Genomic DNA, 25,312 nt, shown 5'->3' with positions numbered 1-25,312 from the left:
CTTCAAACATACAGGTTAGAGGTACCGTTGAACAACCGGTACTCGATGGGTCTGCATCGTTCCATAGGGCAACTGTATCTTCACCTGTATTTCGTAAACCTCTGACCAACTTTGGTGGCTCAGTTCTAGTGAACTCAAACAGACTAAGTATTAGTTCCTTGGAAGGTAGAGTTAGCAGAAAAGGGAAACTTTCTGTGAAGGGAAATTTGCCACTCAGAACAGTGGAGGCATCTGATGGTGATAAAATCGATTTGAAATGTGAAGTACTGGAAGTACGAGCAAAGAATATCTTCAGGTATATTATATATGCGTTTATCTATAGAAAATATTTACATGTGCAACTGTAAAAGATTCTGTGTAATCATCTTTCTCAGTATAATAACAAACATATTAGCAAGAGGGAGTTGCTCGGATGGTAAGCACCCCTCACTCCCAACCCTAAGGTTGTGAGTTCGAGTCACCAAGGGAGCAAAAAGGTGGAAACTCCTAGGGAGGGGTGAACATATGGTTAAAGCTGGTTGAGGCGCTGATTCCTTCTCTGATTTCTAAGATACATGAAGTTCTTTTTCTTTTCTTGTTTCACCTTGTTAAAGAATACATTTGTCCTATCATGCCGCAAGCCTTGGAGGGGTGGATCGACACCTGATGCTTTAACTTTGATCAAGCGTGAACCATCCTTGACATAATTTAGTAAACATAGTGCATGCGTGAATTAGAAAACATAAAGCTTTTCATAGAACACTTTATTTTCATTAACCTTAAAACTACAACAACATACCAAGTATAATCTAACAAGTTGGAGTCTGGGGAGGGTAGGTTGTATGCAGACCTTACCTCTACCTTTGTGGGGTAGAGAGGTTGTTTGGGATAGACCCTCGGCTACCTATTAACCTTCAAAAGTGCGACAACACCTCGGCTACGTATTAACCTTCCACCGTAATCCTCGTCCTTCAAACCTTCCTATCTAGGGTTATGTCCTCAGTAAGTTGTAGTTGTGTCATGTCCGGTATCTCCCTCTAATTCTTTTTCAGCCTAACTCTACCTCTTCTAACTCTTGCTACAACCAATCTCTCTTTATTGTCCCATCGACACACTTTCTCTTCACATGCCTGAACCATCTTCTTGTCCACCGCAGAGGTCACTCCCACCTTACCTCGTACACCTTCGTCCTTAGTCATATCTCCTAGTATGATCCATCTGACCATCCTCATCTCTGCTACCTTCATCTTTTGAACATGAGCGTTCTTGATTGGCCAGCACTTTGCCCCTTACAACAATGTTGGTCTTACTAACAGTGTGTACTTTAAGCCTTGGCAACACGTTCTTATTGCACAACACTCTATAGACAAGCCTCCATTTCACCCACCCTGCTCCAATATGATATGCAACATCATCTCAATCTCTCCGTCCTTTGGGATTATTGACTCAAGATACTTGAAACTTCTTTTCTTGGGCATGGCTTGTGCATCCATCTTCACTTCCACCTCCACCTCATGTGTTACGTCACTTAACTTGCACTCTAGGTAACTTGTAAAACTCTAGATACAAATAGTTATCCATACATGCCATATGAAACCTCACTAGAATGACAAAAGATCAACATTATGTGTCTATGGAGCCTCTAGGATAATATGAATAAAAGAAATGCCAATGAGAAGGCCCACTACACCCAAAAGAATTCAAATATTTGTATTATCAATAATATTCTCTGAGCATAGAATGAGGCTCACCAAAAGACTGTAGAATGAGGTAGGTGCCTAGCGAAGGTCCATGTCATAGTCATACCGAGTATCAATACCTGAATCCACGAAAAGATGAAGTGCCTCCGTGATAAGACGCGAGTAAATTTCAAACAAGTACTGAGTCCCTCACATTAAGTGGGACAAGACATTAAGAATTTTTTGAGGTCTCTACATGTCTTCTATTTGTTTTCTACGATTTACAAGGGTTTTATAATGGTCATGGGCTACTCTACTTTTTACCTTAAGGATTTAGATTGGACACTTGGATTCTTTTTGTGGGTTCCAGAGTCAAGTAGAGATCATGTTCCAATCCCGCTGTCACCCCTAGTTGAAAATTAGGTGTGCTTGATCCGTGAAAAGTATTAATCTTCACATGAGAAGCTGCATTGAAGAAATATCTTAAAGTAATCATTTTAAGAAATACATTGCATACCTAACTCAACCCCAAAAGTTAGCTCGCGAAGGGGGGATTGCCCAAGATCATATAAAGAGCCGACAACCGATTCCTTCGACTTATGTGGGACACTTACACCTCCCCCTTTGGCACACTGAGACTGGATATCTGGTGGGTGGACAATGAAACATGGGGGTGCAACATTTGGGTAAATCAAGAATAGGGATGGGTTGTCTCTAATAACGTGTTTAGAAATGGATCATGGGCATGACTCGGCTCCAAACGTTAGTTCATGAGGTGGGGATTGCCCGAAATCATATAAGAAGACAACAATTCATTCCTTCAACCAACGTGGGCACTTACTAAATCTATTGCACTGGGCTTCTCATTTTCAACTCAAGTCCATCAAAATTCAAATCACTCTGAACTTCTTTCTCTCTCTCTCTCTCAATCTAGCATGTTGAGCCACTGGCTTTGCTTTAGCTCACTCTTTAACCTGTTGAGCCAACTCTTTACTCTAGGCCCACTGTTGAGCCTTTTGAGCCTGCTTTCTCTATGCTTCGAGGAACACTTCAATCTTTTCAAGTCTTTTGTTTTATTGTTTTTGAGAAGGTAACATCTTCCGGTGTATATATCAACATCGCACCAAAACAATGTGCTGGTAAGTGGTCACCAAAATATGATGCTTACAAAAGGATTAAAAAAAGAAAAGGGCAGATAGAGTTATTCGGAAGCACAACAAGGATGGCAAATTCACAGTAAACAGTGCTTACAAGAAAGGCATACAAGTTGGGGTTAGAGGCTACCATCATCACTGGAAGAGTATTGGAGAGGACTGATCCCCACCAAAGTGAAATGCTTCACTTGGTTAGTCATTAAAAGGGCCTGCTTAACTCAAGAAGTGCTGCAGAAGATAGGAAAGCAGCTAATCCCTAGGTGTTTTCTATGCAATTTGACTGGGGAAACAAACAAACACCTATTTTTACATTGCATATTCACTACAGAGATCTGGGTGTTGTTACTCAACATCACATGCTGTAGCTGGACTGGGCCTTGTTTCCATCCCTTTTGTTTTTGGTGTAAATCTGAAATACAGAGATCTGACTTTATCTTTATTTTTGCACTCAGCATTTTAAATTTCTGCATATTCTAGATGCCATTAATGATATATGTCCTTCTTCAACAAAAATAGTCAGGGAAAAGCACCTTCAAGCATCCACTGCCCAACTAGTCATCCTCCCAGAACATGATTTTCTGACCATCCTTCACATTAAATCTCAATCCTCCTTTGAGACAACCACAAGTTTCTGATAGTTCTCCACAGACTGATTCCATAAGGGGTGGGCACCTTTTTAGTCATCCAAAATCCTTCTTTTTCCATACTTTGCTTTTATAACTGTGCCCCATAATACATGCTCTTCTTTTGTGAACCTCCATAGAGACTTCATTAGAAGCCCTTCTTTTGTTTCTTCAGGTTTTAATTCCCAGGCGCCCCATCTTTTTTGATGATGATCAAATTTTTCCATTTAAATAGGTGTGATCTAAGTTCTTTCTCAGATCATACATCTTCTTTTCCATACTTACTGGAATAGAAAATAAAAACATCATATATGTAGGGAGTGCATCCAAGACAGTTAATCAAGGTCAATCTGCCTCCCAGAAAAAGATACTGAATTTCCATCTTGCCAATCTTTTCTCGCATCTTTCTAAACGACCTGACCAAGATCTTTGGATTTACTTTTAGCATCTAAAGGCAAACAACATAGTTTTTTCTTTCATTCACTTTAAACTGGATTTTTTAAAAAAAAAGCATTGTATTTTGCTTTCCTGATGAATCTATGTAGACATACACTACTTGTACTGCATTCCACACTCTGCTTTTCTTATTTTCTTCAATTATTTCCTTTTTATGTTTTTCTAGCTCTAGAAAAAAATATGAATCTTCTCATCTCATCTTTCCTTCTGAAACTTGATGATGACTGGAACAACAGTGGGCAAGTTGATACTCAATTGCAAGTAAGTGGGTCCATATTGCAACCAAACATTTCTGGGAAGATGAAGCTGAGTCACGGGGAAGCATACCTGCCACATGACAAAGGTAGTGGAACTGCTCCTTTCAGTAGAGAGGCATCTGATCAATCAAGACTTCCAGCTGGTGGTTACAATCGTATAGTTGCATCAAAGTATGTTTCACGCTTCCTCAGTTTAAAGCCTGCTGCTTCAGACATTCAGTTCAATCAATCATCAGGTAACTTGAGTATGATCTCAGTCTATATAGTTGGGTTTCTTTATCAATTGCCAGGTTGAGTTCAGGCCATCTGGTCGAACCATAGATTTTCTGTTTATGTCGGTTACTATTTCTTTAAGGCTCTGTTTTCTATGTGATAGAACTACTGTTCCTCATTACGGATAACAGGGATTCTACTAGAGTCCAAAATTAACTATCTGGTTCTTTGCAGAAGGGAGTCAGGGACTATTAAATGCACATACATTGAACTTACATACATTGAACTTAACAGTTGTAGTGCTTCTTAAATACTTGATCTTTGGGTAATGTTATTTTCCACCATTATTTAGCACTTTTGTGAAGTCCAAATTCTTCTCTTTCTCATGGAGAGCATGTGAATATTCACTTTCTACTATAAAACACACATTAAACCTCTTAGAGACTCTAGTTTTGGAAGAATTATTCTCTAATGAGGTGTCTAACATAAGAGTGTTAGCAAATATCCTGGGGGGGAGGGGGGGGGGGGGGGCGATATAGGGAGCTCCCCACAGTGCATCTTGGAATGCCTTTGGGGGATAAGAGCAAGTCAAAAGGCATCGGGAACAATGTTTTAGGAAGTGTGAAAAGAAGTTAGCAAATTGGAAAAGCAAATATTTATCTCTGGGTGGAAGAGTCACACTCATAAATAGCGTGTTGGATACCATGCCACATATATGATGTCAGGTTTCCCTATGCCTGCAAATGTGTCGACAAAATGGATGCCGTCAGGAGGAATTTTTTGTGACAAGGAAACTATGATTCTAATGATCAAAAAATTCATCTTGTAAAGTGGGATGAAGTTATCCTCAACAAAAACTGAAGATGAACTGTCTGGTCCTTGCCTTTTTTTGGTGTAAACATGAATATCCTCAAGAAGAAGAGGATATTCCTAGTATTCTAGATTATTTGTGATGTAGTGTAGTTTTCTCTTCCCTATATTTTGGCTGTAAGTATTAATGGAATACTTCCCGAGTATTCCTTTGTTCATAATACAACCTACCTTTCTCAAAAACAAAAAATGTTGTGTTTGTATTTTTTTGATTAACTTTTAAAAGAATATCACTAAATCCTTAAAATATCAGAGACACTTCGTATTTGAAAAGTAATGAGAATACCAAACTTATACTGAATAGCTGAAAAGGAAAAAGGATGCATGTTCAGCTATAAAAGAAATTTTAGTTCAGAAATCTGGGGGCCTAAACGTAAAACAGAAAAGAGTGCCCGAATTCTAAATTTTTGAAATAGATAATACAAGGGGATATGGCAATCTATGTTCTAACAAGGAATTGATTGACAAATGGCCATGGAAGCTTATAGGGAAAACCAATCTAGCCCTTGGAAGCTGGTTTATCTGGACTACCTTGTTGAAGCATGTCTTACTCGAGGCAATCTCCGCAAAAGAAAATTCAGACTGTAAATAGATGCTATGTGTGCCGGATGGAGTTGGAGAGTGTTAGGCATCTATTTTTGCACCCTGCAGTAGCAGCTGATATATGAAGTATGTTCCTATCAGTTTTTGGACTTGCCTGGGTTATGCCAAATACAATTAAAGAAGCCTGTGAGAGCTGGTAATGCCATCATGGAGGGATCAGTGTGTAGATGAAACCCATTGAAAAAAACATGATGTATGGTGCTGCTGCCATCTTTTGGTGCATCTGGAATGAAAGGAATCGTAAATTTTATCATGGATTCAACTCCATAGTGTTTGTCCATGAAATATTTTCTACTTTTTTCCGGAGTTGAGCTGCAGAAAACACGTTTGGCCATAAAATTCTGCAGTTCAACTTGAAGTTGAATTCCGGAATTTCGAAAAACACCAAAAAGCTGTTTTCATTTTTTTTCACTCCAATTAACTCACAATTCGAACACAACTCCAATTTATATTCATGCCAAACACAACTGAATTTCAAATATTATTTGTCACTTTGAAAACAAAAACTACAGTCACAAATTTCATGGACAGACGCTTTAAATCCAACTGTTTGGTCAACTTACATAGCTGGTTCAACTTGACTTTGAACTTTTTTTGGATATGTCTGTTCTTTAGTTATTCAGTAAGTTCTTGTATAGGATCCGACAGCTTCTTTGGGTGTAATTTTTTTCCATGCATCTTCTTGATGTCTTCTAATGAAATTATCTTTAGTCCATCAAAAAAAAAGTCTCAGTGATCAACTTGGGTATCCAAGTTGGATTTGAAGTCAAGCACCTGTATTTGGTTTTGAAAAATATACCTGTATCTTGATTTCCCAAGGTTTTGAGTTTGGTGTTGAAACAGACATGGGGATATTTTGAACATGTTGTGGCTTTAGAACTTGATACCAAATGGTTCAGCAGCTGCCTGAGGCGTTCGCTTTCTTTTGTTTTGCTTAAAGATGAAGTGACATTGCTGGGTTCAGCATTACGAATGTCAAACCTAAATTTTTTGTTATATTCAGGTAAAGATGCTGAAGATATTAAAGAAAGTGTCCAAGTAGAGAGCAAACCTAAACTGGACGTCCGCCTCACTGACTTGAAACTTGTTCTGGGACCAGAACTGAGGATAGTTTATCCTCTGATCCTCAATTTTGCTGTCAGTGGAGAACTTGAGTTAAATGGCGTTGCTCATCCCAAGTCGATAAAGCCTAAAGGCATATTAATGTTTGAGAATGGAGATGTCAATCTTGTTGCAACACAGGTTAAGCTTTTGACTTCTTTTTGAATTCTTTTCTCTCCCTGGAAGGTTCTGAAATTATTTTGTTTTTTCTTTTAATTTGCTTTTTGTTCTTGGTTGGGTTCTTGGCTCCTTGTGGGAACTCTGAGATATTATTTTCCCTTCACCTGATATCCTTATTGTCTTCAAGTTCAGGTGAGACTGAAGCGAGATCATCTAAACATAGCCAAATTTGAGCCTGATAATGGACTTGATCCAATGCTAGACTTGGCTTTGGTTGGATCTGAGTGGCAATTCAGGATACAAAGCCGTGCTAGCAAATGGCAGGATAAGTTAGTGGTAACATCAACACGTTCCGTGGAGCAAGATGTCTTGTCACCTACTGAGGTTCAATAATTAAGCAGTTAAATCTAGCAGACTTTTTACGTAAATTATTTAGAAATATATCTTGTTGGATGCTGACAATCTTAAACTCTCAAGGTTAAAATACACAAGAGCATGCTTCCACAAGAATGAGTTGAAAAAAGGGTAGTGGGAGGGAAACAACAAAAATTTTCTAGTGGTATATTTTAATATTACTTTGGCATGCTTCGCCGGTAGACTTTAAGGGGTCGTTTGGTAAAGTGTATAAAAATAGTACTAAATAGAGTGTATAAGTATTGCTTGCATAAGTAATGCTTGTATTAGTTATGCTTGCATTTGTTATACATTGAATATTTTTTATGCATTACAAAAGTATCCTCCATAATTATGGTTGAAACAATGTAAAAGTGTTGTTGAGGGGTAACTGAGTCTTTAACCATGCTAATGCATGTATTAAATTCCTTTGCACTACTAATATCTAGAAATTCATGGTATTAGTAATGCACTCCTCAATACACAATAGAGTGTATATGATAGGAACCGAGGTTTTTACTGATTAAAAGCAACAGCAAGTACAAAGAGAGACACAAGTATCTCGTAGAACAGTAAAAAATACAAAGAGAAACAAGTATCTCGTATCTCCTAGAACAACCTTTTCTGCATTTAAAAATATATTACCATCTGTCTACTAATTTACTAGATCTCCTATTATATAATAGATAACTGACAACTACTTTATTAACTATTTAGGATAAGGATAGATAACTTCTGATAACCACAAGAAACTGCCAAGTAACAGTAAGAAACTGCCAACTCCTAATAACAGTAAGAAACTGCTCATTGCTCCATGGGTGAAAGCTCCAGTAACTTGAGAAGATGCAAATCAGTATAACTAATGCAAGCATTATTTTTGTTAATACACTCTACCAACGACCCCTAAATTAATGAACATGTCAATATCCTTCCATTGAGCCATGTTTTCTTTTTCCTGCATTGGAAATACTTTAGACTCTGACATCCTTCCTATCAATGATTTTGCGAAGGATAAACTGCGTGAATACGAATATCTATATGTACAATTACAAATTTCAGTTTAAATGGCTCAAAAAATGTATTGATATATGGCTTAACCAACTTTGAAATGGTTCTGGCTGAACAGGCTGCTAGAGTGTTTGAGAGTCAGTTAGCTGAATCCATTTTAGAAGGTGATGGCCAGCTTGCCTTTAAGAAGCTTGCCACTGCAACGCTTGAAACTTTGATGCCAAGAATAGAGGGGAAAGGGGAGTTTGGACAGGCCAGATGGAGGCTAGTTTATGCACCACAGATACCCAACTTGCTTTCTGTTGATCCCAGTGTTGATCCTCTTAAGTCACTGGCCAGCAATATTTCATTCGGTACAGAAGTTGAAGTCCAACTAGGGAAGCGCCTCCAGGTTTGAATGATTCTATTTTCTTTCCTTTTCTTTGAGTTTGCTGGTCCTTAGATTCTTTGCTAGAACTTTTCATTAATGATTTTTAAAATCTAGATGTCTGTTCTGGACATCATTAAAATACTGATTCCTTTGGTTCATTCCTTTTGGGCACAAAACAGAACCTTCAGTAGAACAAATGTCACCCCTAATTGATGAGCTTATTACAGGACAGAGTAATCATTCACTGTTCATTAAATCGAGTCAAATTGGGTGTGGAAGATGAATTACTCTATATTTTTGGATTTTATTTGGTAAAAAGGTTATAAAATGACTCGTGACCACAATGAAACTTTGGAATATATACCATCACATGTTTCTAGCTGTTCACATGGCAAAAGCAGCACACCCAATAGTTGTAGGACTATCTATGAAAGATGTCATACTCCTAGAACTTAAGCTGAAAGACAATGGGAATCTGAATAGCTAATTCATCTTTCAGTTCTAGTATTTCCTTGTTGAATCACTTGAACTTATTGTTGAGATGATGGGGGCATATTTATAGAGTAATGTTTGTAATATCTTCGTCACTCTTACCTATCAAATATATATATATATATATATATATACGCACTAGGTAATATGCCCGCGCTTAGCGCAGTTATAAATAATAATTGCATCGAATTTGCAATTCATTTTTTATTAATATCCATTCATTAAAAAATAATAATGGAAAAATAGGTTCTTAAAGAAATATTAGCAATATTCCAGCATGAATTTGATTATTTGTCATTATTACATAACCCAAGAACCTATGAATGAATTATTCATGAAATAATAAATCTTTGGTTCTTTAATCAACATTTAAAAAAATGAAGATGAAAATTAGAATATATATACAAAGACATTTCGTAATATAAAGAAACATTTAAGTTGCATATATATAATTGTGATGTCTTAGGAGAAATTCAAAAATTTGTTAACATATTTCAAAAAGAAATTACGCTTGAACATGAAAGAAATTATAACTTTTAAACTTGCATAATGAATTTCTTCAATTGATAAGTGCGAAATTTCATGTCTATGTAAATATTGACAATATATAAGCTTATATATAGTAATTTTATATTAAAAATGTTATATAGATTATCAAAACATAAATTCTTGGAACCGAGTACAATAATTATTTTCTGCACAATGAATATATGTAATATATGCATATATGTTCAATATAATCGGAGACAATAGCTTTAAAGAAAGATAAAAGCAGAGTTTAAAACATGTATTGGAAAAAAAACAATTAATAGCATACACATAAATTAATGAGAGTAATAAAACATACCAGGATATGTAAAAATAGAATGAAATAGAAAGGAAAAAATCGAGTCCACTAAATGCATAATGTCTCCTTAAGAAAACTATCCCCCTCCAATACCAGAGGTTTAAAGAATTACATCCTCGCATGATGGAACAATTTTATTCACCAACTTATTGATACAAAAACTATTTTGTTAGTAAGTTGAAACATGAGCAAATTACACAAATATTTAATTTTGCAGAAGAAGAAGAAGATCAGAATTTTTGTTGTTTGCAAATGAGAGGAAATCCCACTATTTATAGACAACAAAGGGTAGTTTAAACAACTATTTATTGTGCCTTATCAGAAAGATTACAACTATTTGGAAAAGTTGCAATCCTTCTGAAAGTTCACAACCTTTCATAAAAGTCACAACTTTTCATATAGTCACTCTTCATTAAAGTCGCTACTTTTTATTTAAGTCACAACTTTTCATAACAGTCGCAACTCTTCATTATAGTGACAACTTTTCATAAAAGACACAACTTTTAATGAAAATCGCAACACTTTATTTAAGTCACAACTTTTCATAAAAGTCACATCTTTTCATGAAAGAGGAAGGCTAGTTTTGGAAATAAATAAATTTAAAAGGAAATTCTTGCTTGTGGTGGCGCCACATAGGCGGGCCTAGGGTTCTCCTTTATATGAATATATGATATATGATATGATATGATATATATATATATATATATATATATGTACATATATATGGATTTTGCTACCCTACTACATGAAGGTGGTAGGCTAGCATTGTACCTATTTCTTAATTTCCTAAAAATTAGTTAAAAATTAATGGAACAGGGACCTTTAGTCTTTCACCTGAAATTCTCAATTTCCCAAGAATGCTAGCAAAGGTCTGAATGTTAGAACACTTCTTTGACAGGATACATATTGTTCTTCCTCCCGTTCACTCTTAACCCAGATACAACTTTAAACACTACTAGCAAGACTCTATGTAGCTTGTTCCACTCTAGATTCACAAAATAAAATAGCATCATCTGCATATAGCAAGTGCAAATCTCCAGATCCCCTCACCCACCTCCCCTTATCTGAGTGAAAAAAAACCAGGAGGATGGCAATAGTCCAGAATGGAGAACCTAACAGTTTTGATACAAAGTCTATCCATTTCAACCATTTGTCCCTAAAACCCATATGTATGAGAGTGTTTAGAAGATAGCCTCTAATCCCAATTAATATGACCATAGGCTTTTCCAGGTCCAATTTGCACATCAGGCCAGCCACCTCCCCTCTAGATCTTGAGTATACTTGCAATTAAAATTGCATCTATAGTCCTTTTGTGAAAGCCATTTGGTGTTTGTTTACCAGACTGTCCATTTCTCTCTTCATTCTTTCTGTTAGAACTTTGGCAATTATCTGTTACACCCCAGAGATTAGGCTAATAGGCCTAAAGTCTCTTAACTCTACTGCTCCAGCCTTCTTTGGATTAAGGGCCACAAAGGTGGCATCAAGACTCAATATTGCAATGTTCCCACGATGTCCTCCTTGACCTGATTCCAAAATGTCTGAAAGAAGTTTAGTATGAAGCCATTTGGGCCTGGAGCCTTATCAACTGCACAAGACTTGATGCTCCTCCACACTTCCTCTTCCTCAAAACTCCTTTGTAACCACTCCTGATCTTTGTAGAGATTAAGACTGGTCAACGGACCGGAACCGGTTCACCGGACCGGAACAGAACCTGTTGACCGGTATGTTGACGGGTACCGGGATGAACCGGACCGGATTTACCAGGATGAATAATCGGTTCCGTCCCGTTCCACTATATACCGGGATGGAACCGGAATGGACCGGGATGGAACGGGACGATATTTTTTGGGATTACGAAAATATTATTATTTTTTTTATTTTTTTAAGTATAAATTAATAGTTTTTAAATTTATACTATAATTTTTTACTTAAGTTTATTTTAAGGATATTTTATTAATTTTTTTTTTGTTGTTAATCAAAATTTAAATCTTTTGAAGTTTATACTTTATAAGTTAGTACTTATATTCATTAATATTTATTTTATAAGTTAAATTTATAACTTGTGTCTTGTGAATATTAAATAAATAAAATTTGTAATTTTAAAAAAATTAAATTGAAATAAGGATAAAACAATTACAAAAATTAAAAAATATAAATATAAAATATATAGAAATTACATAAAATATAAAATATAATTTATAGAAAATATAAATATAAATTATATAAAATATAAAAAAATTAATATATATTAAGTAAATCGGATCGGAATCGGACCGGACCGGACCGTAACCGGGATGAACCGGTACGAAACCACGGTTCCGTCCCGTTCCGTGTACCGGTTCAGACTATCTCGTCCTGTCCCCTAGGCAACCGAACCGGAACGGTATCGGTACGCCGTTGACCAGTCTTAGTAGAGATCACTCTTATTCCTTGGAGATTGAGATCACAGGTCTCCATCCTTTTGTTTCTTTGTCTGGTAGAAACTTTGAATTGCATTTTTAATTGAAGGCATTTTAGTGATGGATCCTTCGACTTCCAATGCATCTATGGAGTTGTACCTTTTATGAGCATTTGCAAACTTGTGGGAAGACCCTGGTGTTCTTGTCCCCATCCTTCAACCATTGAACTTTTGATCTTTGTCTCCAGGCAATTTCCTCCTTTATTGCTATTTCTTCAAATTCCACAGCGAAGTGAGTTTTCTGGACTAACTCATCAGGCTCTTGTTCTCCTGTATTGCTTCCCAAGATTTCAACTGTTGTAGGGTCACTTCTTTTTTCTGTTTCCAGTCTCCCCTGTTACTTCTTAAGGAGTTTTAATTGCTTGCTAGAATGAAGGCTTGTCTGCCCCTGTTAGGGAAGGCCAACCACCATGCCAAATCTTCTTTTGAATCCTTCTACCTCTAGCTACTAATTTTCAAATTTGAAGTAGGTCTTCTTGTAATTCCAGTCTCCACATGTTAGAAGCAGGATTATGATTTGATCAATTCTAGGTAACAAAGACTGCTTGATCAGTAGGAAACAGTTCCCCTAGTCAGCTGAGTACTATAATCTGTCAATCCTAGAGGCACTTTTATGATCACCCCCCCCCCCCTTTTCAAGTGTATGGTCCTCCAAATAAAGGAGGATCATCTAGCTCCAGGTCATTAATAGTCTCAGAGAATTCAGACACTGCTCCTGAGAATCTATGGCAGTTTGCCCTTGCTGCCGCAAATCTAGTGACATTGAAGGGGCCCTCCCCATTGTTTCTGCTAGCCACCAGTTCACTCCACAACTGTCTTCTGATCATCCTATTACAACTGTCCACCAGAGTCCATCATGAGTGTAATTGCTTTTCGTCAATGACCAAAACTGTGTAATGACACCCAATTCCACATTATTCTTCGAAACGGGCCCCAAGTGAAGTAATGCAGTCCATATCTCTCTCCTTTATCCTTCCTTACCTAGGAAAAAACATAGTTCAAAGAATCATCTTCCATTCAGAGCAAATGCTATTGTTGGACTGTGAAGTAGATACAACAGGGAGAAACGTTCTACAGTCACAACCCATTTCAGTGTTTGCTTAATGCTTACCGCTCTCATTTTAGTGGGCGACATTCAACCCTTAATTCTCAGTTTATAAAATTTAATTAATAACAGAAAAAAGATTACTATTGAATATTAAATCCATGATATTATGCCAGAGTTGACTAGCACTTGTCATGGGAGATTGTGAATATGCTCAATTTTGTCAGAAAATATGAAGATTTGGAAGAGAATTTTGGTGTGATTTGTTTTCTGTGAAGTGCAGTTGTGTCAGCCCTAGCATAACCTGTCTTGGAAAAACTACAAATTCTTTTTTCCATTGAGTAAGCAATGGATACAGAGAATACTCAACCTTCAAAACGATGCAATTGAGAAAACCCTGTCCATGTCCATGTCCTTGTCTTTGTTTCTTAGAAATATTTTACGGTAGCCAAAATTGTTCCATGTCTTGTACTGTATTTTTATACATAGTACTACATCATCTATATTAAAATAAAAAAACAAGCCTATTATACTTCATAGAGAGAAAAAACGTGTCAAAGTGGTTAGATTCCATGCCATTAGATAGGTCAAATAGGTGTTTGTAGCCCTGCCCCTTTTAACCTGCTTGCATAATTTGGTGAGTTATGTTCTTGTACACTTATCAAGAAAAATGCACTGTGTATTCAGTAAACCTCCACGGATGATGTATCAGAAAATTGTTGGGCCAATGTCATTTCCAGTTGAATTATACCACCTAGTAAATGTTAGTGTTTATTTTACAGAGTAGCGACAAAGGAACAGAGAACAGTATAGCTCAGTGCTAGACACCATTTATCTGCAACTTTCCATCTAGTCATACTGCAGTTTTATGTTTGATTATTTCTTGCCCATTTATCAGAAACCAAAGGCTTTTCATCTCTGTTTTTCAGGCCTCTGTCGTAAGGCAGATGAAGGATTCTGAGATGGCAATGCAATGGACCTTGATATATCAGCTGACAAGCCGGCTCCGGGTGCTTTTACAGTCTACTCCATCCAAACGTCTTCTATTCGAATATTCAACAACATCGCAAGACTAAGATAAGGTTTTCGACAGTGTATATATATTTATTCTTTCTATAGTAGCCTAGGTGTCTAGAACAACCCCCCCATAACCATCCTCTACCTGTAACCACCAGAGAACTAGGAAAGAAGACCTCATTGCTGCACCTGGATGGCGTTAATTAGTTGTAAATTCCATTATTCTTTGCTCAAAAGAAGGAATAAATGAGCATGTTTATAGGTGTTATTATTACACTCTTGGTTCAAATATATGCAAGTTTACTGTTATATGTTTGTTCATCTCTAGGTATTTTTAGTTGAAGGATGTAAACAGCTGCATCTCTTTACTGATCCCTTATTTTCTGGTGAGCGCAGAACTTTGGGTTCAAGAAAAGTAGTTGCACCCAAGACAATAGCCCCCCTCTTCTGTTTTTGCTGTCACTATGAATGAGAATAATTCCTCTGTTTGAATTTAACAGTCACTGTAACCGACAAGAATGCTTCATGTAAACTTTATTATATACATTTTAAAGCATCCATAAAATTAGAATATCAACTTCAAATTAAGCTTGTATGTATGCTGATATAATTTGGGCTTGCTAACTATTTTAATACACAAAGGTAAAAGTGATTGAAATTTGAAATCTAAACTAAATTCACATATAATTATATCACTAGTATCCATGAAATCAAATAATTTTCAGACATAATTGAAATACTTGCTGGCATGATTTGCATACAAAAGTAGGAGCACGTCTGACTTTATTAATTGAAAGCTGCTTATGAAAGAGCATTTTAAGCATAAAAATTAATTTTATAAACTAAAAAGCTGAAACTAATAATGATGCAAAATTTATTTTAAAAGTGCTCTTTGAGATATTTATTAGAAAGTATCCTTACAAGAAGACTACCAAACAATTGAAGTTGAATTGAGGGGTAATGAAATGTATTTTCAAGATAAATTAGTGAACTTTTTAGACAATTTTGGTTATAAGCACTTCTGGTGTCTCCGTTAGCGCATAAATTACGTGCTTACAATGTGTTCCATGATATGCATACATAGTAAACTCACAAGTAATTTAGATTAGTGAACTATATCAACCACCATCCCAAACTACTGGCTATCGGCTCAATAGCAAGAGCAACTTCTAATTTATTATGAGCCCAAGCGATGGATTCAATAAGTTCTTGTTAGTTACTACGTCTGTTAAATAGAAACATTAACCCCTTCCCTTAAAAAGTTTTTAGAGATGTGCTTCATTTGTTTTGCTGAAACTAATAGCAGGAGTGGCTTTGCCAAAGCAGACTGAAGAAAATTGCATTCAAGCACACAAGAGTTCATTTTTTTCAAAAAATACTGTTCATATAAGAGAAACATAACGATTACATAGAACAGGTTTTCCCATCCAAACTGCTGCTGCATTCTGCAGAAAATTCAAGCCTGGAGATGATCTATTGTCAAGCAAAGAGACCCTAAAAGAACTTGTAGTAATCACTGGACCAAAAATTACAATGTTGTCTCACAAACGTATAGCAGCTGCATTGGCATTTGACACAAAGATCATGTCAATATTGCTTAGCACACGTCTGGTTGCAAGTTCGAACTCAGCTTGATACTAATTTTTCCTTATCAAATAAAAAAGAATTGCAATGTTGTTGCTCATTTGCTAACCATACTTGGATCTCTGACTCCTTGCTATCTGGAGACAAAATGTTAATCCTAAACCACACCTTGAAATGCAATCACCAAAACCTCCACGGATCCTTGTACGGAGGGACATAGCTTTCTGTAGGAGGAAGAAGTCGGAAAGATGCCACGGTCTTTTCCAAGGAGGGTCCCATCTGCAGAATAAGAACTATGTAATGAATTTCACAGCATAGCATAAATATTGGAGGGGGTCAGAGGGGCGGAAAAGAAAAAGGTGAGAGGAATTTTCTAAGATGGGATTTTAATTGTTGCATATAGCAAAACCTTGTCATGCCAAAAGTGTGCAGTGAAAAAGATATGTAGAATTTTAATTCAGAGGTCAGAATCTATTGCCTTCTCTTTGCGTGTGTGTTAACAAATAAACTTTGAGCCTATACATCCCCAAATGTTAGCTCACGAGGAAAGAAATGTCCAAGACTATATATAAGGAGATCACAACTCATTCATTCAACCAATGGGAGATCGGACAAGTCGAGCATGAATAATATAGCACAGAGGTCCAACGTTGAGAAACACCAACAAGGATAATAGACTCAATGTGGTTTGGCCCTTGCCCAGAGCATATTGGGAGTTTACTGCACTGAAGTGCTGTCTTTATGATAGAATCTTATGCCTCCATGTAAAAAAAAAAAAAAGAAACTTATGCATCAATGTTGTTTAAAGAAACAATAAACTGATCCTGTAAAACAAGAAGGCTTCAGTGATATAGATCATCACAACTAGAAAAATGTCTTTCATTGGATCTTGTAAGGGAACGTACAAACAATATCTATAGATTGCACTGTGCCCTTGATGACTCAAACATTGTGGTCTAATCACCAGCTGAACTTCTTATATTTCTTCAGCATTTTCAATGATATACAGAAAGGAGCAAATATTTGTAATGCTATCAAGTATGTAAAGGTAGATGTTGGAGTAATGTACAATTAAGTAATATAACCATTATGTGATATTATAAGTTCTTGATAAATTTCTAAAGGAAAATCACAAGATAGAACCACTTACTTTTTCCCATTGCTTGCCAAGAGTGGAAGCACTAAGAGTATACAAATAACCTGAAATGACAAGCATTCTCCAATAAGCTAACCAGCAAACCTACTGAAATGTATTTCAATATAAGCTTGTCAGTTGTCAGGTTACTATGTCAATATATGAATATGCTGATGCACCCCAAGAACATGGTTCAAGAGGCAAAGGTTGAGAGACTTGTAACATAGGTCTAGGTTCGATACCTGCATCACCCGAACTAAGCCCAGTATTTAACTGGAGAAGGGTAGAGGAGCGGACCCATTATTGCAAATTTTGAAGGCTTCAATTGGTTCTAAGGGTTGGGCCCAGACCGATTTCTCAGTCATCAAGAAAAAATGATGATGCAATTACTAAGACGCATCTTCTAATTACTACGTCAATATCTTATGTAGGAATATGCTGATGCAATTACTAAAGCACATCACTTTGGTTAAAGGTGCAACATACCTTGAATTTATTACATACATTTATATTTCTGAACTATTGAAAAAGACTCTATTAGCTTTATCAATTGTTTATTAGACAAAGTAAATATAGAAAACAGTTTTAAGACCAGAATGACAACATATTCTTAATATTTTTAATTCAAGATATAAGATATGCACCTCATAAATTCATGTGTGTTAGCAGAAATATGTACACCCAAAAGATTGGTCATTGTCGTCAATATGTTTTTACATTCTTTTATTCTTGGCCAAAGACCAAAAATCTGTAAACATTAAAGCAAGAATAGTATGTATAATGCAATGAAGTCATAATTACCCTCGTACCAACCCAACAATATATGCTTGAGGAATAATGAACAGTCATGTCCAAGAAGCCAGATCAAACCAGAAAATAAACACCTTTTGTATGCCACCTTTTAAAACCCTTCTTGACTATCAACTGAAAATCTTAAAGGGTTGTTTGGTTACAAAGATAAGTGATTACATCCCAGGATAAAATCTGAAATTAATTTATCCCGCATTTGGTAGAACTTCTTGACTATCAACTGAAAATCTTAAAGGGTTGTTTGGTTACAAAGATAAGTGATTACAATCCCCGGATAAAATCTAGAATTAATTTATCCCGCATTTGGTAGAACTTCTAATTCTGCGATTGTTTATACCACAATTGTGGTATTATTTATATCCCACTCTATGTGGGATAACATCCCCAAATCAGTAACAACCCCGGGATAAAATAACAAAAGGACACATTTGCCCATCTCCAAACTGTTCTTCCAAAGTCTGTTAAGAAAACCAAGATTAAAATTGGAAATAAAAGTTTATCCAAGTAGATATTGCTCATACCAAACAATAACAACAACATACTAGTGAAAAAACACAAAGTGAGGTTTGGAGAGGTTAGAGTGTACGCAGACCTTACCCCTACCTCGTGGAGGAAGAGAAGTTGTTTTCGGAATACCCTCAGCTCAAGTGAAGCAAAACAAAGTAGTATGAAAAGGAAAAGTGGCAGTGAAGAAAAAATGGCAACTAATAAAACTCAAGACACTGAAAATGTAGAATGAAAGAGAGGCATTAACAGTAAGCTAGATACAGTTGAATGAATAATTCCAATTCCTCTATTCACCAAAGAACAGCCCCCAAATAACCGAGCATTCAAAAATAGAGTGTATTTGCAAGATGCCAGCAGCCACACAACAGAAAATGAAAAATAAAAACCTTATATAGCATTGTTTTAGAATTGCAACTACTCAAGCTAATCATCAAGGGTATCGCAATCATCTGCATCTGAAGATTGAGACAAGCATCCTTTTGCTCCATGTATCCTGTTTTCCCCTGTATCGTCATCTGATATGGAACCAAGCAGTTGATCTTGGTTGTCCAGCCGATTCTTTAGCCTACACAAAACCTGGGCAGCTTCGGCCTTAGCTGACAGAGCTTCCTTGACCCTAATGTCGGCATTAAACCTGGCCATAACGGCGGTATTGCGGATAGACTCAGAAGCACTGGTAGCAGCGGCGACCAACTGTTTAGACAAATGGGGCTTGGTTTCAACGGTGTTATTAGCATGATTGGGAGTAACATAGAAGAAAGTGAAATTAGGGTCAGAACAATGAGGGCACACATAACCAGGGAAGGAGGAAGCAACATCAGGGACGCACGAGAGGTGTGAGATAGAGGGGCATTTTAAGCATAGAAAACGGAGGTGAGGCGGAGGAGGATTGTGGAGGAAGACATCGAAACAGATGGGACAGAAGGAACCGGGGTGGGTGTCAGTACACCGGTGCAAAGATAGCGGGGAAGACCTCTGTAGGGGAGAAGATGGAGGTAAAGGGACAAGTGGCGGAACAAACCGCACATTTGCGGAAGGAAACACCATCAGATGGCTGCTTCTCCTCCTGGTGCAGCATCAGAACATCTATCCCTATGGCCTATAGGGATCTCACATTTATTTATACTGATAGATTTAGTTAACTTGTTGAGATTCTAAGTATCCGGCCCCCTCCTTTGCTCTCTTATGTTCTCTGCATGCATTCATGACTGATCAAAATAGATACATATTTCCTTTTTTACTTGGAAATTCTGAAATATCGCACAAATTTGTTCCTATTATCTGCACCAACCACTTCTCGTCTCGCTACCTACCTTGTTCCCTATTGTAGATTCTATCAATAAAAGTATATTCACTAGGAATCCCGTCATTATTCAATCCTCATATTATAGTCCCAGTATAACTTGCTTACAAACCAAACCAAAAGGAATAGATTTTTAGTACCCATTGTTCCCTTTTATGTGACACTCTTTTTTACATTCTCCTTTTAGTATGTTTCTAGAAGAATGGCACTTTTATATATTTAGAAACAATTTAATTTTCGAGTTCTTAGTTTACCCTTAATAACATGATTTATGCCATGGAATGTATAAGACCACAAGTCAGATGTATGTCTTTCGTTCTTTCATGAACTCCGCCAAGTCAAATAGGTTTACATGAAATAAACGGAGGGAGCACTCTAAATCATGACTAATAAGTTAACACATAAGATGAACTTTTCCACCTGAAGAATGCTAAGCTAATGAAACAGTTATTTCATAAAAATTGCATTAACTAGCTAAAGGAGAAACTAGCAAGTTTATGATTTTAAATACCATAGTTACATCCCAAAAGGAAAAAGTACCTCCTATTAACAAAATACACTTCTATTTTCACCAAAAAATTATGCGTGCAAAAAGTAAAATAAGATAATCACTAACTAAAAGTCAATTTTACCATCTCGTTCAGCTGTTGAAGCAACATAGTGGCGGAAAAGATTCGGTTCTAGAGCCTGCATATTACAACGTGAAATATGAGAATTGTAGAAAATCATTTAGGATTAGATTTTTTAAAATTAAAGAGGAAACTTACTGCTGCTTTCGTTGGTGATTTCCGAACAAGGTATTCATAGTACCAATAGGACTCACCATCAATCTAATTTGTTATAAAAGAGAACAGTTGACTGAGTGCATGTCGAACACAAAGTAGGCCCAAGAACTCATAAATGATAATTCATGAAAATGTATAACACAGTTACACATAAGTGAAAAGATACTCACTTCAGAAGCATGTGCATCAAGAAGTGAACTTTCTGCCAATCGCTGTGTTGAGGTTACACGCTGTAGAAACATATGAAAATGTTACCTCACACAGATATCATGATGGATTTATCTTGAAAGTCATGCAAAAGAAAAGGATAAAGAATGGGCTCTGCACTTCAGGAAGTTCTATAAGGCAGTCGGTGGAAGAATATATGCAATGAATAATGATCCAACCAATGTGCCATCTGCATAAGAGTTTATGTAACCAAATCTCTCACGAGAAATTTTGTGATTCATGAACAACTAATTTGGTTTCGCTAGGTTATCAGTTCAAAATTGCTACTCCCTCCCATCCCAATTTGTATGAATTAGTTTGACTTGGCACCGAATTGAAGAAAGAAAGAAATACTTTTGAAACATGTGGTCTTAAATAAGTGATAGATGTTTGTGTGGCTATAAATCATTTCATTAAGGGTAAAATGGATATTTTGAAGTTAAATTGTTACTAACCGTAGAAATGTGTATAAATTGTGACAGAGGGAGTATCATTTATTCTCAAACCGAACAATCTGTACGTTACATATTGTATTGGCAAAGAAGAAGAAGAAGCTGAAAATCTGATAAACTAGTAAAGCATATTCTAACAAACAGCTGGGGGTTGATATGCAAACCAAAAACCACATCATATACGTGCTAGACTCAATTATGTATTTGCTGCCTCTAGAGACATAGAGTCAATTTTGGAGAAGGAATATAGAGTAAATTACCAAAGCAGATTTATCAGACAAAACAGAATCAGCAACATCCTTTGCACTCCATGTACTTTTCTCCTTTGATTTCAAGAACTGTGAGTTGGGAGGACCTATCTGAACAAACATATTGCATCAAGTCTCAAAGAAAGAACGGAAACAAGGTCTAAATTAACAAGAATCAATTCAGGAGAAGACCAATTACCGAAACAGAAATGATGAGATTATCAATGATGTCAACTCGTTCAGACACAATGCGAAGGCGTGCATCAGCTGCATGATATGTCAACACATGAAAAAAAAACATTAAATCAAAGATAAAAAACATATTTTTAAAGGTTGTGACTCGGGTGTTCTTTTTCCTTTTTTGGGATAACTGAAGTATGTCTAAGTAGACTATAATAGGGCAGTGGTGCTCACAGACACTTGCCGCATGGTTAGGACTTTTACCTAGTTCAGTGACTTCCCTAACATCCAACCAGAATACCAAATAATTATAGTATATTTTTAGTATCTCCTTTTTGGAAACGGGAGACAAGCTACACCGACTTACGTGATAGTGGCGCAGCCGATGAATACCGCTCCGATTTTCTGGTTTCCACCCTTCAAATAGATAAAAGAGTGAGGTTCCTACAATTAAGGATGCAGTGCATGAAAATAGAGGTTTTCTTTCAAATGGTGAAAATTATGTGGACAGCTCATTTGCATAGTATTAAATAAAACCACAAGAACAAACAAATCCAAATGGTTGTTAAGTGAACTGCAGATACTGTGTCCATGGAAAACGTACTATACAGAACAGAAGCGGATTTGGACATCAAATGGATACAGATTTTTTTGGCAAGTGAAAAGAACTGGAAGTAGTCACTTGTGTGATGAGATCTTTAAAGCTGAATTCAGGGATAGGATTTCAGTAGAGTGTATCCCCAAAGTCCTCTGGGACTGTTCAAATGTACAGAAGGATTTGAATGTTTACTTAGCATCTTGTTTTTTCTTCCAAAGTTTGATGACAAATACATTAGAATTTCAAAGGTCTAGGCTTCTTTGGTCTAAAATTATCACGCCCATTGTTTCTGAGTATAAAATTACATAACAAACCAGAAACGCCGGCTAAATGGTTTTCTTTTCTTTTTTCAATTTCAAAGAAACATGACAAATGGAAAGCAGACAAGGACCTAGTAACAAAGCTATTGCTTACCATTTGAAGGCGAACTTCTTAGATGGTATTTCAATAGGATACAAGTAGGAATAGGCATTTATGTCATCAACAGACGAACCCATTTTCAACTCTTCTTCAGCAGTAAAACCTGCATATAGACAAGAAAGTCTCTCTTCACTGAACCTAAAAACGATTAGAAAGCTGCAATACAATATAACAATATTTTCCCTTGAAACAGGGGTCTCTACGTTAAGCTAAGTATATGAATAACAATTCAACTATACTCATACATAAAATCATATACTAGACACTTTGACATGTCACTAATCTTTATCATTTGTCTGACACTCACTATATTGGGAGTCAACTAGTCGTTCCATCCGCTTTTAGTCTTTTACTCGTCCACTATACTAGAAACAGATATCCACTTTTACTTGTCCAATTTGGAAAACTGCGAGATAATTTATCGCTTATTATAACTATTAGTCAAAGGGTGATACAGTAAGATTGACATTCCATTTGTTGTTCCTTGAGGGTTATGTGAAGTAACTCAAGTCAATAGTGGACAAGTAAAAATGGACAGAAAGAGAGTATATATTTTGTATGACCTAATCCATTTTACTAGTAAATCTAGCTACCTCCGAAAGGGTTTAACTTATTGGGACAGGGAGAGAGTTCAATAATGTAAATAACTAACAAGTCACTTCAAATGACAATGCTGATATTCATCTTATCACTAACATTACAAAACTGAAACAGCAGCAGAGATAAGGTAAAATAGGCAATGCTGATATTCATCTTATCACTAACATTACAACACTGAAACAGCAGCAGAGATAAAGTAAAAATAGACAATGATGATATTCATCTTATCACCAGCATTAAAATACTGAAACAGCAGCAGAGATAAGGTAAAAATAAATTCACAGAAACAAAACCCCACCCTCAAATTGAAATTATACTCAAAGACACCCAAAAATGCAAATTTTACAGTTTTTTACCTGAAAATGGGAAAATTAGAGACAGTGAAGAGGAAAGAGCAATGAAGGTCAAGTCTCTTCTGGAAACCCCATATTGGGAAGTGGGTTCTTTGCAAAACTCTGAACATACCCTGAATTTCCCACATTTTTTTTGGTTCCACAGAATCTTGCTCTGCTTTCTAAAAGAAACAAAACAAAAATGAAATCTTTTTGTTAGAGTAAAGAAGAGATAAAGAAAATAGTATGAAAAGAAAGAGGAATACTTTAAGGGAGTTGAAAGGATAGAATGATTAGATGAAGAAGGCAATGGAGGAGATGAGAGAAGAGCTGTTGCTGCCATGGTTAGACTCTTTTTTGGATTTAGCTCATATCCTCAAATCCCAAAAAAATCTAAGTGATCTTTTCCTACTGAATTTGAGTTTAATAATAGAATATAAATTTGATCTTTTGTTTAGTTGATGATATTCCACTTTTTCTATTATTTAATATTTTCTTAAATCGAAAAAGAAAAAAATGGGTTTATTTTTTGTATATTTGATATAAGTAGAAAATAGACATTATCTTAAAAGAATTTGAGCATAATCTAAAGTCTAAACATACTATTTCCTACGTCTCAAAAAAAATATCCTATTTTCTTTTCAATTTGTTTTAAGAAGAATGATCTTTCCTTTTTTATCACACTCTAATTTTATCTTATGTTTAAAATCACAAGATTAAAGGGCATTTTAATATATTTGACATAACTTTAATTTAAAAATACAAGATTAAAAAGTTTTCTTTCTTTTCTTTAATTTCGTTTCAAGTCAAACTAGATCTTTTTTTTTAAAGGAAGGGAGTATGGTATAAATGTGAAGAATAATGAGTGAGAGAGAGTGTAAGTATAAGGACGAAATAAATGTAAAATGTTAGTTAAATTTATTTTCTCTAGTTCTATTAGAAAAATTATTTATGTCATTATTAACATAATTATTCAAATAAAATAAAATATTTCTGCTGGTACAAATCTATAAAATTACCTTTTACTACCGTATGTATTTTTATAAATATTATTTTTTTAAATAAGTATGTGCATAATATTTGTTTAGATTATATTTTTGAATGTGTATTTTTTTTATCTTTTGTATATTTTACGTAAATGCCTTTGATATTTTTCTTTCACAAAATCGCAACTTAAAAGACATCTCATTAATTAAGCATAGAAGAATCTAAAAGTGACACCGAAATACTTGATATTAAATATTAAAGTTTGATTTGTTTCTTTTTGAAATGTTGATTATTCATAATTAGAATTCAAATATGCATGATTTAAAATGATAATTTAGTGTAGTCTACGTCAAGATTGTGATGGATTTATAATAATTATGATCAATTTAATTACCTTGAGTAAAGGGGGAAAAAATATCAAGGTAAAGACATATGATCAAACACGAGAAAAAGATATTTATTTATGTTGCTATAACACA

General features: G+C 35.7%; 2 protein-coding genes across 3 annotated transcripts in view; one reads left to right on the top strand and one right to left on the bottom strand.

Annotated features, from left to right (window-relative positions):
• Window positions 1–15,006, top strand: part of LOC101257991 (protein TIC236, chloroplastic) — a 44,882-nt gene extending 29,876 nt beyond the window's left edge. Inside the window, exons 20-25 of one of the 2 annotated variants that reach the window (XR_011211229.1) lie at window positions 15–295; window positions 4,128–4,384; window positions 6,838–7,076; window positions 7,248–7,455; window positions 8,575–8,847; window positions 14,598–15,006. Coding sequence is in view for 1 of the 2 variants with exons in the window: in XM_010326851.4 (XP_010325153.1) it covers window positions 15–295; window positions 4,128–4,384; window positions 6,838–7,076; window positions 7,248–7,439; window positions 8,575–8,847; window positions 14,598–14,744 (1,389 nt within the window). In the remaining variant the exon portion in view is untranslated. The remainder of the gene's footprint in view (window positions 1–14; window positions 296–4,127; window positions 4,385–6,837; window positions 7,077–7,247; window positions 7,456–8,574; window positions 8,848–14,597) is intronic. The other variant, XM_010326851.4, reaches the window with a different exon arrangement.
• A 1,021-nt stretch (window positions 15,007–16,027) lies between these two features.
• Window positions 16,028–24,301, bottom strand: LOC101249944 (psbP domain-containing protein 5, chloroplastic). The gene is made up of 11 exons (XM_004245184.5): window positions 24,113–24,301; window positions 23,871–24,028; window positions 22,909–23,017; window positions 22,264–22,313; window positions 21,916–21,983; window positions 21,729–21,827; window positions 20,980–21,039; window positions 20,792–20,854; window positions 20,657–20,711; window positions 17,420–17,469; window positions 16,028–16,548 (listed from the first exon to the last, which is right to left on the bottom strand). Exons 1-11 carry the CDS (start codon window positions 24,187–24,189, stop codon window positions 16,450–16,452), a joined length of 888 nt encoding a protein of 295 aa, XP_004245232.1. The 5' UTR covers window positions 24,190–24,301; the 3' UTR covers window positions 16,028–16,449.
• Window positions 24,302–25,312: the final 1,011 nt, after the last annotated feature.

The sequence above is a fragment of the Solanum lycopersicum genome, chromosome 8 (assembly GCF_036512215.1).
Source record: "Solanum lycopersicum chromosome 8, SLM_r2.1".
Taxonomy (NCBI): domain Eukaryota; kingdom Viridiplantae; phylum Streptophyta; class Magnoliopsida; order Solanales; family Solanaceae; genus Solanum; species Solanum lycopersicum.
Note: the sequence above shows the minus strand (reverse complement) of the source record. Positions and strands in the feature narration are given on the sequence as shown.

Coding starts and splice junctions, on each gene's coding strand:
- LOC101249944 (XM_004245184.5), bottom strand. CDS start 24,189: ATGGCAGCAACAGCTCTTCTCTCATCTCCTCCATTGCCTTCTTCATCT. Junction 22,314..22,908: donor AAGAAGTTCGCCTTCAAATG/GTAAGCAATAGC, acceptor ATCTATTTGAAG/GGTGGAAACCAGAAAATCGG. Junction 20,855..20,979: donor TTGATGCACATGCTTCTGAA/GTGAGTATCTTT, acceptor ATAACAAATTAG/ATTGATGGTGAGTCCTATTG.